Source organism: Ammodytes marinus, assembly GCF_949987685.1.
Source record: "Ammodytes marinus genome assembly, chromosome: 22".
Classification (NCBI taxonomy): Eukaryota; Metazoa; Chordata; class Actinopteri; order Uranoscopiformes; family Ammodytidae; genus Ammodytes; species Ammodytes marinus.
The window spans coordinates 4109995-4129338 of record NC_137226.1 but is presented as its reverse complement, the minus strand read 5'-3'; the positions used below and the strand labels follow the sequence as shown (position 1 = coordinate 4129338).

General features: G+C 38.2%; 1 protein-coding gene across 1 annotated transcript in view; it reads left to right on the top strand.

Moving 5' to 3' along the window:
* rassf3 (Ras association domain family member 3) overlaps window positions 1-16685 on the top strand; it is a 29278-nt gene extending 12593 nt beyond the window's left edge. The window contains exons 2-6 of the mRNA XM_080051090.1: window positions 6729-6836; window positions 10125-10298; window positions 10955-11042; window positions 12490-12605; window positions 13157-16685. Coding sequence (XP_079907216.1) covers window positions 6729-6836; window positions 10125-10298; window positions 10955-11042; window positions 12490-12605; window positions 13157-13306 — 636 coding nt within the window. The 3' untranslated portion in view covers window positions 13307-16685. The remainder of the gene's footprint in view (window positions 1-6728; window positions 6837-10124; window positions 10299-10954; window positions 11043-12489; window positions 12606-13156) is intronic.
* The last annotated feature ends 2659 nt before the right edge of the window (window positions 16686-19344 follow it).

The window sequence follows — 19344 nt, the reverse complement described above, 5'->3', positions numbered from 1 at the left end:
AATGTCAACCCTCTCTCGCTTACTCACTACACACACACACACACACACACACACACACACACACACACACACACACACACACACACACACACACACACACACACACACACACACACACACACACACACACACACACACACACACACACACCCCTCTATGGGGCCTATTGCTCCATTCTTCCTAGAAATGTGCAAGTTTATTCCTCCTTTTTCCGTTTGCATTTAGCAATCTTTACACTTCAGGAATAACTCATGAACTCTTGGGTTGTGCCAATTGAATCATGTATCGGCGATGGACAGCACATTCCGCACTAGTATTTTTTTAGCCAACAGTACAGTAGCTTACACCATTTGTCTTGTTTCAAATCCTCATTCTGTACTTCTAACCGATGTCTTTGTTGCCATTGGTAGCGGTCTTAATATCTGGGTGGTCCCTCCCCAAATCTACTCCCTTTTCATGGGCCTTTCTAACAGAGAGTTGAACCATAACTGTGTGTGTGTCCTGTCCTCAGCCGCCCGGGTCCACCATGTTGGACTGACCAAACCTTCCTGTAAACAGACAGACAGACAGACAGACAGACAGACAGACAGACAGACAGACAGACAGACAGAGCTGTTTGAGGACAGACAGGTTCACATTGTGTCTCTTGGTGGTTCTGATAGTTTAGTCTGAAGGTTTCACTTCTCTGAACAAAAAGACAATAATGTAATTTTTTACTTCTCTTTTTTCTTTTTCTCTGAAGAAAATGTTGCCAATTATTTTGAGGGCAGGGCATAACCTACATCGACAACAATCAAACATCAATGCATTTTTGCTTGTTAGATAGACATTTGTGGCAGTTGTACCTAATAGTACAGGATCTAGATGGGTCCAAATCTATATAACTATTTAATATTTTCTTTTAAATTAAAAAACAAATAGTTTCATTAATGGCTTCATTTATGGTGGACATATGATAATACTACTGCATAGTAAAATGAGGCTATAGCTAAGTAGCTTTATAGGTTCTAGTTGTGGTTACAGAGAGAGTAGCTTGTGTAGCAGTTGTCATAATAGTTGCATAACAAACATGGCGATAGATCTATAAAAGGCTTTAACAGGTCGGCACTGTATCTGCTGTGTGAGTCCATTAACTGAGGAATGTCCATTTCACACGGAGAGTGTGTGGTTCTGTCCATTAGGCGAGACGTTGGTCTGTTATAGAGGAAAGGTGTCGGCGCTTCCACTTCTAAAGCACAATCAAGTCAAGTCAAAGTTTATTAATACAAAGCATTGAAAACGGTGTGTGTGTGTGTGTCTGTGTGCCTTTTGTGTGTGTGACTGTTCGTCTGTGTGTGTGTGTGTGTCTGTGTGTATGCGTGTGTCTGTGCCTGTGTGTGTGTGTGTGTGCGTGTGTCTGTGCCTGTGTGTGTGTGTGTGTGCGTGTGCGTGTCTGTGTCTGTGTCTGTGAGTGTGTATGCGTGTCTGTGATTGTATGTGTGTGTGCGTGTCTGTGATTGTCTGTGCGTGTGTGTGTGTGTACCCATTAGTGCAGGAATGCATGGGGAGGATAGGTGTGGCCGATTTTCAACTTCCCCCCGTGGACTCAAACAGGAAGTAGCATACAGAGAGGGAGGAGGGAAGAAACACAGACACACGAAAATGACAAACACAATTCTTCTAATGTGGATTAAAAGTCACACCAGAGATTTGAGAGACATTTTTACGACAAATCCAGCTGTAGCAACATGTTTAGACTAGATTAGTGCAGTAAGACAATAAAATGCAGTTTAGCAAGTGCATAATAAAGGACCTATTCATAGAGGTAAGATATGAATATCATTGAGGTGCAGTAAGATATATATTTAGGAGGTTTAACTTCGGGTAATTTAGTAACATTTAATTTATTTTTTCAAAATAGAACAAAAAGTGGTTAAAGCTGCAATGAGGAACTTTTAAATATTTCGGAACAGTCTAATTTTTCCTCTGATGATCATTAATGACATGTGACAGCAAACGAGACAATCAGTGCAAAGAATGCGATTGTTATATAGTTTGTCTTAATGCCTTTGTCATGGGTATACGCTCACCCAGGAACAACAGCTGGCGTAGTAAAAACACTACCGCTTTTGTCCAAAGTGGTGCAAGAATTAACACAAACTGAAAGTTCCTCGGAGCACCTAAAAAACGTTAGACAAGTCACTACTATAAACTCCCATTTGAATTTCTTTCTGAACTAAATGTCCTTTTCTTTGGAAATTTCAATAGCTTGGAGGAAGACACTTGAGGAAGTCAATGCAGAGACTGAACAAAACTATCTTTATTTTCTTTTTAAAATGTAGGTCAGATTAGATGCAGTTATCACAGTGTTTAGTCTGCCTGCACATAACACACACACTCACTGACCACTGCTTTAGGGTGCGTCTAGTCAAGCTAAGCATGTCTTGTTCACACACACACACACACACACACACACACACACACACACACACACACACACACACACACACACACACACACACACACACACACACACACACACACACACACACACACACACACACAGGGAGGCGATGTCATCTATTTACAGACAGTGGTTTGCAGAGCGTGACGGAGCTAAACAAAGGGAGGAATGCTGCAGGTGTGTGTGGGATAAAAGGCCTCAGACTAAACTTCTAACTTCCAGGGCTATTCTTAAATCTAAAGAACAACAGACGGTGAACAAGGAGATGAAAATGATCTCTTTCATAACTGTTTATTCTCTTTCTCTTCGGCTATTTCTGACAGTGTTTCCTGGTAGTTCTAGTAGTAGTCGGTTCTGCTTTTTAATACGTTGCGATTCTATGCAACAAGTGTCGTAATAAGACATGAAATCTGCTTACTCTTTAGATATTGAATTGAATGTGTAGTGACGCAAAATTTTATATTCTTGGAAAGTATCTGAAGTTGTCCAATTATAGAGTTGGGTTATTATACCAGGATTAAAAACAAATATAGTGATTATTTAAAAACAATACTATAATAAGTGCATTTTATTTTTTATTTCTCCATTTTTTGCACATAGTATATATTGAGTCTTTTCTACCAAGAACTGAAGTGAAGATACAAGTGAATAACTTTCGACAAAAAAAAGCTGCATATTTGCCTTTCTTTTTACTTTTTTTCTGTTATTGTTTAAACTTTATTCGGCTGTATTGTATTGTAACCCGTAGCTACCGTCTCTGTGTCTTATCCATCTGTCCTCCTTTCCTCTCTCTTATCTCCAGTGTGAATCTTATAGTTTCAGAGGAGGGTTTTCTCTAGCAGTGTTCTTAAACAGGAGCATGACCTCATTGTGTTCCGCTGTGCTCTGCTTCTCCTGTTTGTTTGGATTTCGTCGCTCTTGCCTCTCACCCTCCCAGTTCCTCTTAACGCTGTCTGTGCTGGACGTTACACAGCCCGGACAGGACACACTGGACCCTGCATTCATACTCACAAGGGCTAGAATTATATTTATATATTTTGAGGCCAATATGGGTCAGTACTAGTATTATATTGTAGATCTGATATGATTTGGCGAGTAAAACTGTTATTTTCAAGTCTTATTTGAGGATTTTGCTTGGTGAAAAACAAACGGTTATTTCTGCCATATTTGCACGTTAGTGGTGAAATTCATTGTAAAAACTAAAATGAACACGCATTCCTAAATTCAGTAGTATTTTTCCCGAGGGGGCTGAAAAGGAGACTCCAATAAAATATCCTAAATAAAAGAGGAATGAAAAATAACAGCTGAGCCCACTAGCCGAGCAGTGATTTAAGGAAAGCTAATGGAAGTTAGAAGTCATTCATTGTAAGCCACTATAGCTTTGTTAAGTTTGTAACATACTGCACGCAGTTACTACTAGAGGAATGATCCCCCCTAAGGCTGTATCATCTATCATGGTTCTCTTTCATTTTTTGAAGTCTTTCTCTGTCTCTAGTTCTTCCTTTCCTCCTGTGTCTTGCTTTCTGTGGACGGTGAGTTGACGAAACATAATCTACTTACCTGCCGCTAAGCTCTGACTCATGACAAGGTGCTAAGGTGCTTAAAGTAAAGCCTGAAAATACCCCGCCGGGAATCCCCTCCGCTCAAACTAAACGTCACCAATACACAGATAGACCGAAGGTTAAGGGATAAAGCAATCGTGTGTGTGTGTGTGTGTGTGTGTGTGTGTGTGTGTGTGTGTGTGTGTGTGTGTGTGTGTCTCAATTTTAGTCTGAATCAGTGGTTCTCAAACTTTTAACACTGGGTACCACCTCAACGGCTGTCCAAGTACCACTATTCTGGGCCGCCGTGTGTCCATGCATCTACTTGTACATGAGCATCCTACCTGGGGTCTGTATTAAAAACACAGATGCTGCTCTTCCCATTTTGTTTATGGAACGTCCTTAGGATAGTTACCGTTCTCCTGAAGTGTCCCACAAATCTCCAGCCTTATTGACGTACTTTAAACAGTTTGTAGATGTTCCCTTGAGTGATCTCTCCTTTGTGGATAACTCACTTTGTCTTGTAGACAGACAGACAGACAGACTGGCATTTCATTTCTAAGAACTATTAATCTTTACAATTTAAGAAGCTGTCGGAGGAGCTGTGTTTGCACTTGCTGCATTGGCACCTCATCCTTCTCTTGAGCTGTGTGTGTTTTCCATATAAGGGTGTCTGTGCGCCTTCAAAGACTCCCTGTGTGTGTGTACTTCTAAATGTATTTTCATGAGAACTAGTTTGAGTTGTAGACCTTTTTAAAAGTGAGGACATTGTTGGAAAGTGAGGACATTTTATCTGGTTCTCACTTTGGGACAGGCCTTTTAAAAGGCTGTTTGAGGGTTAACACTAGGTTTTAAGGTTCAGGTATGAATTAGGGTTAGTTAGGTTAGGGTTAGTGTAAGGGTTGGGGTTAGGCATTTGTCAAATAATGTCCTCACAAGTATAGCCGTACAAAAGTCTCTGTGTTTGGTTTTTAATAGACGTAGAGTAGAGCTGCACTATGCCCATGTAAGCACACTACAGCAGTAATACATTCTAGTGACACTGCATTGGCACTCACATGCTTTATACAAACTGACAGAAGATAACAGGCGCCAGGACACACTTCTAAAGTTCTTACATCTGGAATCAGTTGTTTTAAATGTTTAAAAACTATTTTAAAGTTGAGGAAAAAGAGGCCTCAACAATGGCACTCAACACAATACGATTTAGGCTGCATACAAACATGCCACATCAGGCAGTGCACCCAAATCAGGTATGAATGCACCTGCCTCAAAGTTAATGAACTAATATCTAAATCTGGATTTTTCCTGAAAACCAAACATCTGCACAGCACACTGCCAGAACATATTTTAATAGGCTCTGAGCTCACTGCACTCTCTCTTTACCTCTGATTATGTAACATATTTGGATTTGTCATGTGACCTCAATGTGCTACTGGTATGTAAATAAAAAGACAGCAAGTAGTTGGAAATAATTCATCAGAAGGAGCCTGAGTCTTTGGAAAGGCTGATTTATATTATTTATTTGTACACTCACTCACTCTCGCAAACAAAAAAAAAACACACACACTCACACACACACACACACACACAGACACACACACAGACAGTCACACACTCACACACACTCAGTCGCCCACCTGCGGCTCTGTCTATATAAACACATTGTCGACTGCTGTCTGTGTCTCTTCAGTTCTCACATACAGTAACGCCACTTGTGCAACTGTTATCAGCTAAACGTCCCATTCATTCACAGTCAGATAAATACATGATTATTTCAGTTTTCTGCTGAATTGTTCAGTTTTGCGATTGCATTGATTGTATCTACTTCTATGAATTTCTCTGCAGGACGTTTCCATGTTGAGTCTAAGATTAGAAGTCAGTCACACAGCATGGGACCAAGGCTGATTAGAAATGTATTTTGGTTACTGTGTGCCGACCCTCAAGCTGTGAGGCCATTTTCACTCAATCTGGAAGGAAATAAAATATCTACTAAGCTTGGTTGAATGGACTGGTTGCTAATACAGTCTTACAGCTACACAAATATGACAATTACAAGTACTGCTCCTAAATATAATAAGTTCTACTAGATAGATAACTATAAATGAATACAAATACTACAGAAATGCCTAAAAAATTGTGTAAAATTCACATAGAAAATATTGCACTAAAAGGAGTTCACTACAGCAAGTGGTATTGCACTCAGCCAGTGGGATTTTAACCAGATATTATATTAGCGGGTGGCCGTGTGTTTGGGTAATTTGTTGTTTTCATTTGAAGTTGATGTAACAGTTTAGTTTTTTACTTCTAAATTGAAGTTAACGGCCTGTAGCACAATCTTGGTTCTAGTGTCAGGAAACAGTTTTACCTGAATCAAGAAAACCTTCAAATATTCATGACTTCAATTGTGGCCAGTTTGGAAAAATATTTGGTCTGGTTTCTTGACAGTCGAACCAAAATTGTTCTATAGACCCTTAACTTCAATTTTGAAGGGACAGCTAAACTTTTGCATCAACTTGAAATGACTGAGTGTCCATGCATAACACTAACTGTATGTTTTTGCAGGTCTAAAGTCAATATTATTCCCTCTATTATTCAACCCTTGATTAGACAAGGAAGCTCTCTGGTTGCACCCTGCGAACGTTCCCATGCTGCTATTGTCCATAAAGAGATTGTGTTGTTTTGATGGTCTGTTGTTGACTTGTGACTTATCATGTCGTGTTTCCGTTTATTCTCTCCGTCAGGATGTGGAGAAAGAGAGAGAGATACGCACTGAGTTCAGCAGAGACGAGATCAGGCAGAAGATCGACCACTACAACGTGCTGACCAAGGACCCTCTGAAGATGACACTGGTGAGTGGAGTAGAGACACACAGACACACACGCTCGCTAGCTCACTCAGCCACACGTAAAATAGACACACACACACACACACACAGAGCGACCAGGCACTCACTCACTCACTCACTCACTCCCTCTAGCATGCATGCATGCACACAAGTGAACACACACACACACTCAAAGACACACTTGCTGACTCACTCCATCACTCATACACACACACACACACACACGCGCACACACACTTTTGGTGGTATACTCAGTCTCCTTGGGCCACTTCTGATTGGTGAGCATGACGAGGCGCCACCACAACATGAATTTTTAAACCCACTGACTCGACAGTTTATACTCTACTCTGAGACACGCTGCATAATGTAGATCCTAAATCACAGCCTGGGCCATTTGCTAATCACGTCAAATTAAGATTTTGATTTGAAATAGATTAATTGATCATCCCTCGTTTGCTCTTGTTAGGGAATATTATATAATTTCCATTTTTCAAGAGCTCTTAAGAACTTCTTGTCCATGTTGGCGCCACAAAATAAGACATAATTCTTGACCCTTGGAGAGAGCAGCTGATGAATCCATCTCAATAAAGAACTGACAACTTGACGGAACTGAGATGTTGTTTCAAATGTTTACAAAAATAGAAATGTGAACATCATGGAACAACATGCAATAGTTCAAACTGCCAAGTCAAGAGGGGTCTGTCTTTTCTGACTAAATAAACCCTATGTAACCAGCTATCCTGCCCCCATTACAGGAACAATACGTCAACATAAATATTAGTAAAACAGCTTTTTGCAGACTTGAACTCTCAGCGTTTTAGTGTGAGCTGTACTGATGCCAGCATTCCTGAGCCGTCACCTCAGAGCGTGCGTGTGTGTGTGTGTGTGTGTGTGTGTGTGTGTGTGTGTGTGTGTGTGTGTGTGTGTGTGTGTGTGTGTGTGTGTGTGTGTGTGTGTGTGTGTGTGTGTGTGTGTGTGTGTGTGTGTGTGTGTGTGTGTGTGTGTGTGTGTGTGTGTGTGCGTGTGATTCCTGCTATTGTCCTCCCCCGCTGTGTGTTTCTCTTGGCAACCAATAAGCTGCAGCCTGAAGATACTGTACACTACAAACTGCTAGTGCCAAGACGTTATGAAACCAGTGAAAATGAAGTATTACAGGTGGAGCATGAGGGCCTGGAGAGTGGGATAGCTGCCAGTTAATAATGTTGTAGATGTCTTAGACTTGATACTACAATATGAACAAGGGATTTTCTCCATTTTAAAAAGTATCAGTAGGTTATTAAATGCCTTTTGGGGTAAATTAGGTAACTTTTCTTTTAGTTCATTGTCAGTTTTAGAGGAATTTTGTAAACAAGGAAAAGTGAGAGATTAAAACAATTCCTGGGAGTTGATAAAACTTTCATACCTTAAATCAGGCTTTAGGTTTAGTGGAGATCAGCTGCAGTATTTGAATCATAAGGCTGTTAGGTTGAACGCAGGAAAATGACAGGAGTGTTGTAGTCAAGACAACCTAAAATGTGACTGTTTCGAGAATTATGACAAAACCAAGACTTTGAAAGGTTGAGAATGAGTCCAGGATCAGACCTGTGCCAGTCCCACACTGCATGACACACTACCAATAAAATGTGCAAAATGCAAAACTATAGTCACACCTCCAATTGATAGGAAACATCCACATTCCCATGAAATTAGCTGATTTTATCTCTATGTGAAGCTAAAGGCCACACCTGTCTGTCTATTTCAGTCATAACATGATAAGGTGTAGTGAAAATAAAACTGTTTGAAAGTTTTCGAGGTACATGGAATATACAGCAGTGTTTGCGCCAAGAACAGTTCAACCGAGTCATCACATTCATGACACACTTCGAATACAATTTGAAATGTGCAAATCATATACACTCTTTAAAATTAATCGGAAAGATCCACTTTCCTATAAAACTCTGTGTATGTGTCAGGTGGTATCCGTGCAGTTGTGGCCTTGACTGATACAATCCCAGTCCTCTTTGTCTAAGACTGAGTAAAATGCTTTTGATTCAGAGATAAAGATTGTTCTCAAGACAACACTACAACACTGACCAATGAATGTGAAACCTGCTGCTCAATAGAACTGATCATATCACTATGAGAAGTATTCACAACAGTCACACCTGTCACCTGTGTTTCTAAATCTGTCCTCACGTCTTTGTCTCTTTATCATCTGTGACGGCAACAGACACTGTCTCTTTGTCCTCGTGTACTTTTTTCTTTTCTTCTGTTGACGCTGATCAGAATCAGGATCCATTTTATTGTCACTACCATAATACACACTCTGCGCCATACATGGAAGTTAGATCTCATTCTCTATAGTATGTTATACGACAAAACAGACATAAAAAAATACATATATTATTACACATTTCATAAAAAGGGGGATTATTAAATAGTAAAAAGGAAAAGGTAATCTTTGATGTGTGCTGTACATGTGCAATATATGGTAAACATTTAAAGTACATTCACACACCTAAACTCCTCCAGGCAGCACAGAGTAATAAGATTAAGATGCTCTTTCTCTGTCTGCTGCCATCTGTCACACACACACACACACACACACACACACACACACACACACACACACACACACACACACACACACACACACACACACACACTCACACTCTCTCACACACACACACACACACACACACACACACACACACACACACACACACACACACACACTGGGCTTATTGGGTGAACTGGTGCTCACTTCTGCGGAGATCGTATAGCTTGTATACTTCATACTGAAGCTAGCTCAGTGTAAAATGCACCAAGTGATACTGTAGTATGCTATCAATGACCTGGTTTGAATACATTTAACTTGATTAGCCATCTGTGGTGCTAAAATGAGCACTTGATTTAGTCTAGACTAGAGTTTGTCACATCAGGAACATGTAACGTGTGATTCTGCTCATCTAAAATAAGAGAATTAGTACATTACCATTTACATATGTCTTTCTCATTGACATACTTTTTTTTCTCATTGAAAAAATAATTTAACAATTCATCCTAGTTTTTGTGTTAAGGTTGCTTTTATTTAGTTTTATTCTTTTAATTTTTTCTCGTGTGATTTTTAAAAAAAAAAGATCATCAGCTGATATTTTCTGTTTAAAACATGTTATAGGAACCAACTCATTACTTAACTTTTTGTATAAACAAAATCAAATCGTCTTTATTGGTCTGATCATCATATATTTCACAAAGTAGATTTTACATGAGCCAGTATCTTAACTTTCTCTCTCTCTCTCTGTTTACCCAGAATGCCTCTGGTCTGTACACTGGGTTCATTAAGGTTCAGATGGACCTGCGGAGGCCAGTGACGGTGCGTGGCGGCCCGAAGACAGAAGGGGCCGGGCAGGGGGAGGAAGCCTTCTACCTGCCCCGAGGAGTCACCAACACTCTGCACATCAGCTCCAACAACACTGTCAGACAGGTGGGGAAAGAAATACACACACATACAGAAACTCAAAACACACACACACACACACACACACACACGCACTTTGACATACACACAAAGCAAGCACGCACACACTCACTCACTCACACAGACACACACACAATCACTCACTCACTATCTCGAACACACACACACACACTCACTCACTATCTCGAACACACACACACACTCACACTCTGTCACACAGGCACACACGCATACACAGAGACATAGTGTCAGCACAACTTAATTAGGATCTGATGACATACGGCTTTAACAGAAGCAAGCTGGTGAAGCTTAATTAAAAAGTTGATTATGGCTTCTGTCAGTAATGTATGTTCTCCACATGTCCTTGACATTTAACGTTTATATCTTCATGTATCTGATGCCCCTATAAAGCACTTTGAATGGCCTTGTGTCTGAATTGTGCTATAGAAATAAACTTGCCTTGCCTATATATTTAGTGAATTTTTTTAAACTAATTTACTATTTACATGTTTTTTACTTAAATATATGAAAATGTTACCACCGTCTGTGTGTCATTATTTCACGGTGCCGTTTACCTTTATCAATGACAATAATAATAATAATAATAATAATAATAATAATAATAATAATAATAACGTTTTGTTTATTGTGTTTGTGTACAGGTGATCATGGCCCTGCTGAACAAGTTCACAGTCGCAGACAACCCGGCCAAATACGCCCTGTACAAACGCTACCACAGGGAGGAGCAGGGTAAGACTGAGCTGTGTGTGTGCGTGTGTGTGTGTGCGTGCGTGTGTCGGTGTGTGTGAGAATGTACATGTGTTAATGTGGGTGTGAGACGGTAAAAGAGACAGGGTTTTCATGCCAATCATGCCAAGCTCAGTATCAGATGCTTTGCCTATGACATAGTGGTGTGTGTGTGTGTGTGTGTGTGTGTGTGTGTGTGTGTGAGAGAGACTGAGTGTGTGTGAATGTATTTCTGAATGCCTCGCCCAAGTTTCGCTGGTTGTTGGATGCCACAGCAGGGCTCTCCCCACTATCAGCAGCTCACGAGGAATACACACACACACACACACACACACACACACACACACACACACACACACACACACAGTATGAATCAACAGCTGCTGCAGGGCCGTTGGGTATGAAATATTATCTCCCAGTCTATTTTTGGTTTTACAAGACAGTTAATAAGTTTATTCTATAAAACATGACCTGAAGTCACTTATAAATTAATTTACTATGTCACACTTCTTCTTTTTATATCTTTATTTGCAATCTTTTATAGAGATTTTCGGGGTATTTTGGTGAGTGCGACTGCGGTTATTTGAGCGCCATTTTACCCTCGTTACAGCAGTCACACAGTTAGATGCTAATAAAAGACGTGTGTCTAGACAACTAGTCTAAATAACTGTATGCAGACTTCATATGTACATGAGCTCATTTATATATAAACTCACCAGACAGTAGTTTGGCGACACTTTAATTTCAAGTTATTTAGAAAATAAGTTGTTGGGTCCTTAGGGCTCTTTCATCAGGAATATATAAAGTGTCAAAATGTCCCATGATGAAACAAAGTGTCTCCAGTTGAGTAAAAGTACATTCTGTTTGTTCCAAGACTAGTTTGAGATTACAGTAGTGGCCTTGGTCTCTTAAAGGGATAGTTCAACATCTCTGTAAATGCTCATTTCTTTCAAAAAGTTAAATTAGAAAATCAATAGCACTTTCATGTCAAAGGTATCATAACAAATCTGCAAAAGAGCATTTCTAAAGTTCACAATTGTACTTCTATATGTCATTAAGTATGTCAAAATCGTAGCTAAGTGAGGTACTTTGTATTAAAAAGTACCTTTTTACTTTCCACCATTCATTTTGATACTGTAGCGCCACTTCGGTCTAACAACATGCATCTCTCTCTGTCTCTCTCTCTCTCTCTCTCTCTCTCTCTCTCTCTCTCTCCCTGTGTTTTTGTAAATTGCTGTGGTCTTTAATGTGCCACACCCATCCTTTCATCCTCTGCCATCCCTGTTTATATGCAAACACACACACACACACACACAAACACACTGCAAAATTTTACTGCAGCGACCGCAGTTCTGCCTGCCTGCTTACATGTGGTTTGAGGGAACACACACACACACACACACACACACACTGCTGTGCTGACTGTAATGAACATGTGTGTGTGTTGCAGTGTATGTGTGTAAGCTGGCGGAGGGCGAGCAGCCGCTGTTCCTGCGTCTGGTGGCCGGTCCCGACACCAACACTCTCAGCTTCGTACTGAGAGAACGACAGACTGGAGAAGTCATGGTAACAAAGCACATATCTATCTATCTATCTGTCTGTCTGTCTGTCTGTCTGTCTGTCTGTCTGTCTGTCTGTCTGTCTGTCTGTCTGTCTGTCTGTCTGTCTGTCTGTCTGTCTGTCTGTCTGTCTGTCTGTCTGTCACACTCATTCTGCTATTTAAACCTGTTCAGAACCCAATCATGATCCACATACATACAAAGCAAAACAAATTCGACTTTCTTTACTAAATTGTATTTCAACTCTATTCCCAACATTTTGACTTTTTTCTTGAATTTCATAATGGAAAATATAAATAAATAATCCTCCTTTTATTTTGTTTCTCACACATGGCCCAAATATGTAGAAACAAATGTATATTCATAATCCAGAATCACTGACTCACCCTTTAATTGTGTTTCACCTTTAATCTCAACATTAAATTTTTTTTTTAGGTGAATAGTGAAAAAAAAAAAAAAAAAATCTTCCTTTAATTTTATCACACCCCTGGCCATAATAACTAAAAAATACAGAAATATGCGCGTTAATAACATTTGTTTTATCTTTGCTCTCCTCAGTGGGACGCCTTCTCCATCCCGGAGCTGCGTAACTTCCTGAGGATTCTGGACAAAGAGGAAGACGAGCAGAAGTTGGCGGTGAAACGTCGCTACGAAGCGTATCGCCACAGACTGCAGACCGCACTGAGCGAACTCAGAACGGCTTGTTAAAGAGGGTTATCACCTCCTTAAGACTGGACTACTGCCCCCTAGAGGCACGGAGGAGAAGTGCAGTACAACAAAACCTGTAAAAAATCTTTATTAAGAGAGGGGGGTGTGGACGCAGGATTTTGAAGAGACGATCCAGCGCATGGAAGAAAGGACTATTCATAGTGGAAAGAGAGATTTTGGATGGAAGGACAGAAAATGGATGGATAGACCGCAAACGAAGGACAAGTTAATACAGGGATGAATTGGACAAAATCGAATGGATACAGCGTGGATTTAAAGACTTCAAAACCTGCAGCCGCGAGCTCACAGTCACACCAAAGATTCAGTTAATTGTGCCATAAATTCACTCGTCCTCTTTTTCTATTCTCCGTTCATCCCTCTCTACTTTCTCTTGTTCTATCCACTCTGTCCTGCTGTCACATAATTTATCTAGATCCTATTTTTTTTTCTTCCTCTCCTTCAAACTTGTGAAAGACTCAAAGGCCATATGTTGAGTTTGTTTTATTTAATGTGTTCGATATTCAAAAAGGTTTGTACATATTTTTTTTTTCTTAATTTATATGGGTGAAGCTTTTAATTTTTTAGTTTTTAAAATTTTTTTCTCTTGAAATTATAAAAAGTCTTATTTTTTTGTTCTACAGAGTTGAGGCACCAATCTGGTTATTGACACAGATACAGAGAATAGTTTTTTGAATCCAAACTGCTACTAATCGTAAATAAACGGACAATATGAGCATCAAAAATAACATCTCAAACTTTAAATTCATGACAGGAATATTACAACATTTAGAGAACAAATTTTTGAAATAATGTATAATTAATTTTGGCACATTTCAGACTCCATAGTAGGTTGGCCTTTAAGTGAATGTTATTGACAAGAAACTAGAGAATCTATGGTTGAAATTTACTGAAAACAAACATAAAAAAAACTCTACATGCGACATAATCATAGCTGGAAGATTTCTACTATAAGACTTGATATAATACAATCTTCTTAGCACTAGAAGAAATGCAGTTCTTGGTTGTATAGATTGCTTGTTAAAGGTGCTAGAAGATTAACTAAATAGCCTGGTAGTTTGGACAGAAGTGGCAAAGAAAGGAGTGAGATTTTGAACAGTTTCTGGAAGTCGACTGAAAAGTTAAGAGGAAGTAGAAGAGAAAAACATATAGATGGACAAAGTTAGAAATAACACAGAAATGGCCAGTTTTGCAGACATGGATTAAGCCTCTATATAGTCCTGCACTAAATTGTACTTTTCAATGGACAATCTCCATTCAAATTTGCATTTAGTGTAGGATTTGGCTTACTCCATGTCTGTGAAAATGGCCTGATAAGTTTTATGTTTTTGAGTAGTTGGTAAACGTTGTTGGGAAAGATTTTAGTGAAAGCGTAAAAGTGTTAACGTTACTTTGAGGACTTTTTATGGAGTCTTCTTCAAGTAACCGTGATAAACTACTAAAGTGTACGCATTTATAAAAGCTTGTAGAGAGAGAGAGAGAGAGAGAGAATAAAGGAGGTCTGTAAAAGCTGATAGCTGCAGAGAACAGGGGAGTAAAAGAAAAATGGCTTCATTGTGCTATTCTTCTATCCGTCTGTCTGCAAGCGTTCATATAAAATAACGCCTGTGTTTTTGTTCTCTTATCTGGAGCCTTGACCTACTTTGTCAGCGGTTTTTTCACTCGTGTTTCGAAACGGAAAACATATTGTAAGAGGAAAAACAAGGAAGTGGGGATATGAAGGGCAGGATATTAAACTATATTAATGCAATAGAACGTGTAAGAGAAAGTGAACGGCCTTTTGATGGTGTTGCAAGTACATAGCTGCCTTAACTATACACATATGCAATGTCTACTTTGGTGTATGTAGTGGATCATTTATGGCTTAGAGACCAAAGAGGTTTGTTTTCAGTAGAGTTTTATAGATACATCTGTTTGTTAAGCGTCTTGAATCAGCAGTTTCATTAATATTTTTGAGAAAACAATATTAAAATCGCATAGACAATCATTTTGGACGAACAAAACCACATTAAAATGTGTCCCAAGGTCATCAAAACAGATGTTTAAACGAAGCTTCACTATTTGAGCTGTAGGTACTGTAGAAGCCAATTTGACTGAAGTACAATACCGCCACCTAGTGGAGAAATCACAGCAACTATTCTCTCAATTCTGTGTCAAACTTATAGAGATTTATTTTAATATTTTCTTTTAGTTTATAACCAAATATATTTTTTGTGGTGTTGCCTGGAGCAAAATAAAAACATATTAGAAGCTTCTTCCAACTGGAGGGAACAAAGATATATATATATATATAGAGAGAGTTTAGAGTTTTATTTAAAGGGCTTCGGACCCTATTTTTATTAGTTTATTCTATTATCAAACACTGGGTTAAAACTACGGAAGCAGAAGGGGGTCAAACGGATTTGAATCTTTAAAGCAAATGGAGCAACTGAATGTGGCATTTAAAGGGGCGTTCCACTCATTTGATACATTTTAAGTTTCTAAATTTTTAGGAGAAATGCAAAATAAAATACAGAATTTACCCCTGATGATGTCATAATGACGTCATAAGGGTGATGTCGCCTTCAACTTGAAACATGTATGATTTTTTTTTAACAGAAAGACTAAGAGGATAAGTTTGATATATGTGGGCATTTAGGAGGCAATTCAGTTGCATGATGAGAAATGTAGTTTGTACTAAAAATAGACTTTTTAAAAACTTTTTGTAACTTTTTTAATCTGTCTCCATAGTACCAAAACTTAATTCAGAAACCAAATTTCAACGTGAAATATTAAAACTTATTCATCTTAATTAACTTAAAGAAATAAAAGTAAAAATATATGATTTAATTGTTTATAAACACAAACTATTTTGACCTCCTTTTGCTTCCGTATATAAGAATAAAAAATGATGCTTACGTCTGCAAGGAAACAGTTTATGAATCTTAAAGCCATGTTATTGTTTTTTTGTGTTTTTGAAAAACAAATGTAGCTGTTGAAATACATCATAACAGACGAGTCGGATCAATTAATTTTATTTTATTTGGGGCACTTTAACTTTTGAATTCAGGGAAGACGGGTTGTTTCTTAAATTTCTTTTCTTTTTTCTCCTGTAAAAATTCTACAAACTTCGGCCATGACTCTGTCTGTACTTTAACATCTTAAAACTCTATTATCTTATTTTTTTTTAAAGATCTCGTTAAGCTGTTCTCAAATTATGTTTTTATTTTTTAAGAAAATGGATGTACAGAGTGATTTTTAGCTTTTTTTTTTTTATTTTTTTTTTTTAATGATTTTGCTCCGAGTTCGCTGTAGACTGTGAAACTGTTTGTTTGACTCAACTCTTGCATGTGGTTCTTTGTGTATTTACATGCTTACTGTACACACTACTGGGCTGTTTGAACTTTAAATCATTATGCATTATTATCAATATCGTAGCTAAAAAATCTGTGGCTCTGACGGCATTTTATAAGATAGTTTTTGCATTGAAATCTTTGACTATTTTTCAAATGTTGTCAGATCTGAAGTGATATAAATTAGGTTTGTTTATCTATTATGGAAAAGCCTCTTGGGCCAGTAGTGTTAAGGAATGAAGAGTTGATATATTTGAGATACCTGGTGTGTATTCAGAAATCTATTTTTAATTTTTTATTATGGCTGTTCAATCAAAGTCACAGAGCGTGCAAACGATTTATAAAATGTCGAAATATACTTTTTGAAAAGATAGTTTTTCTCCAGTTTTAATTGGCACCTTATAATATAAGTTGATTGTTTCTGTTGGATCATAATCTCCATTGGAATCAGTACTTTCAAAATGTTTTGTGATCATTTAATTCGATTCGAAAGCTCCAAAAAAAAGACACTTTATATACTTTGTGGTGAGAATATAACATTAAAAATCTTCTAAATGACAAAACTGAACGTTAAAATTGACCAAATCGACCTATAAGATTAAATTTCACACTATTGTAAGATAGTTTTTCATCAATGTCTCTAGTCCGAACGGCCACAAACTGTAAATATAAAATGCCAAAGATCTGTGTGTAGCTCTTCTGCCATTTTTATCCATATTAATTTTTTTTTTTCAATTATGCTGATTTAATTTCATTTTATTTTGTGCGCAGGGACTGACTATAGAGAAAATTTGCTTTTGTGATTCGAAAGCTGTTGATCTTCTACACTTGACAAAATTAGGTTTTAGTTTCAGACCTGAGCTGCTGCTGTTTCAAAATAAAATCCAAAATGGTAAGAATGTAGGAACAAAAATATTGAAAATAATCAGTAAAAACGCTTTTGTCCAAAGGGGGTGCAACAATTAACACAAACTAAAAGTTCCTCAGAGCACCTTTTGAAGTCTATAGAAGCCATATTTTAGTGAGATATTTAGTTGAATTTTGGCCGTTTTGAGCTCAGGTCTGAAAGCTCGGACCTCACGTACACATTGTGCCTTTTACTGCGAGGAGCTGCAAACAAACAACCTGGTTTATTTGTGTCTGTATCTCGTGATTTATTGTTTTTTTCTCTTTTTGAATCGTTACCAAATCGTGGCCTTTCCCTCACGCAGGGCGGGCCGCATCTATTAAAGGTGAAATTAAAACAAGAGTCCCAGTGTTTTCATGTGTTTTTCTTTATCAGATTTAGCAACTTTTATATTATTTTTCATCTTATTTTTATGTATTTTTGTGCGACAGAACTGCCAGTTTATGATACTTTATGGAATTATTTGTACTAATTTCTTTCGACAAGCACTTTAAGATTAATTATAATTCATCACTTGATTGAAAACAGTTTTTATCTGCAATTATTTTGATCATTTAAAAGAAAAAAATCAAATTCTAGCTTCTCATAGGCTACATGACAATGTGTTACTTTCATGCTTCGTAAAGTCAGTCCAAAGTTAACTAAACCTGCCTAGCAACTCCTCTAAAGCTTAATAAGATTTTAAATAACTTTTAAAACGTTTTCTCCCATTGGACAGAGCCCGGTTAACTGTTTTTACTTTAGGATACACAGATATGAAACTGGCAAATTGTATTTCTTTGCTTTGAAAGAATTATGATATAGTGTGAAAAGCATAGTGTGAAAAGTAGCAGAGGGGCTGAGAGCTGCAAGTAGATTTTATTATGGTCTCGATTTTCAGTACACACACACACACACACACACACACACACGCACACGCACGCACACGCACACACACACACACACACACAGTTATTAATGAGCTCCTCCTGGTGTCCCCTGGCTGACCCCTTCACTGAAGAACAAGTGTGTAACCGCCTCCCAACGTCTCAACCTCATAAATACTAAACTCTGCCATAAGTAAAGCTACAACACAGAGCCTGTTAGTGCTGCCTTCAAAATAAAAGCACACATAACTCGCTTATATATATATATTTTTAATTTCAAAGAACACACACAGACAACTGAAAAAGTGATCACAAAACAAAACAAACATGGCATACTCTAAGAGAAGGTTTCTAAAGATATTGTTTAAACTATAGGTAAATGTTAAGCAAAAAATGTAATTAAATAATGAGTTAAAGTTGTTTCATAACATAAATTTGCCCCCGGGACACGAGACAGCCATAAAGGTCACTTGTGTAATGACGTGCAGTGCAGATAATTTCACTGGCTTTTCCATACGTAATCGGACTGATTTGCATAACCGCCTGGAACTTATGACCACGGTTGAAATACACACAACACAGGGACACAGGGACCTTTAAGTTCCTGGAACTATAACTTCCTGGGACAGTTACTTACAGGCGAACAGAAAAGTTAATGTTAGTATTTGCCCAAAGCATTAGGCCTATAGTCAAATAAAGTAGGCAGGCTGTCCTATTGTTAAATTATAGTCTGATCCTTCAAAAACAGTCCTACAAAGTAAATGTATCAACCTTGAAACCTTCCACCTGTTGTCACATGAAGTGGATTAATGGACCGCTAACACCTTTATTGTGAAGGTCTTGTCCGGATGCTCTGGTTTCTTCTGAGGTGAGGTTTGAATTCTTCGTCCAAAGCCAGAAACTCATTCAGTCGGT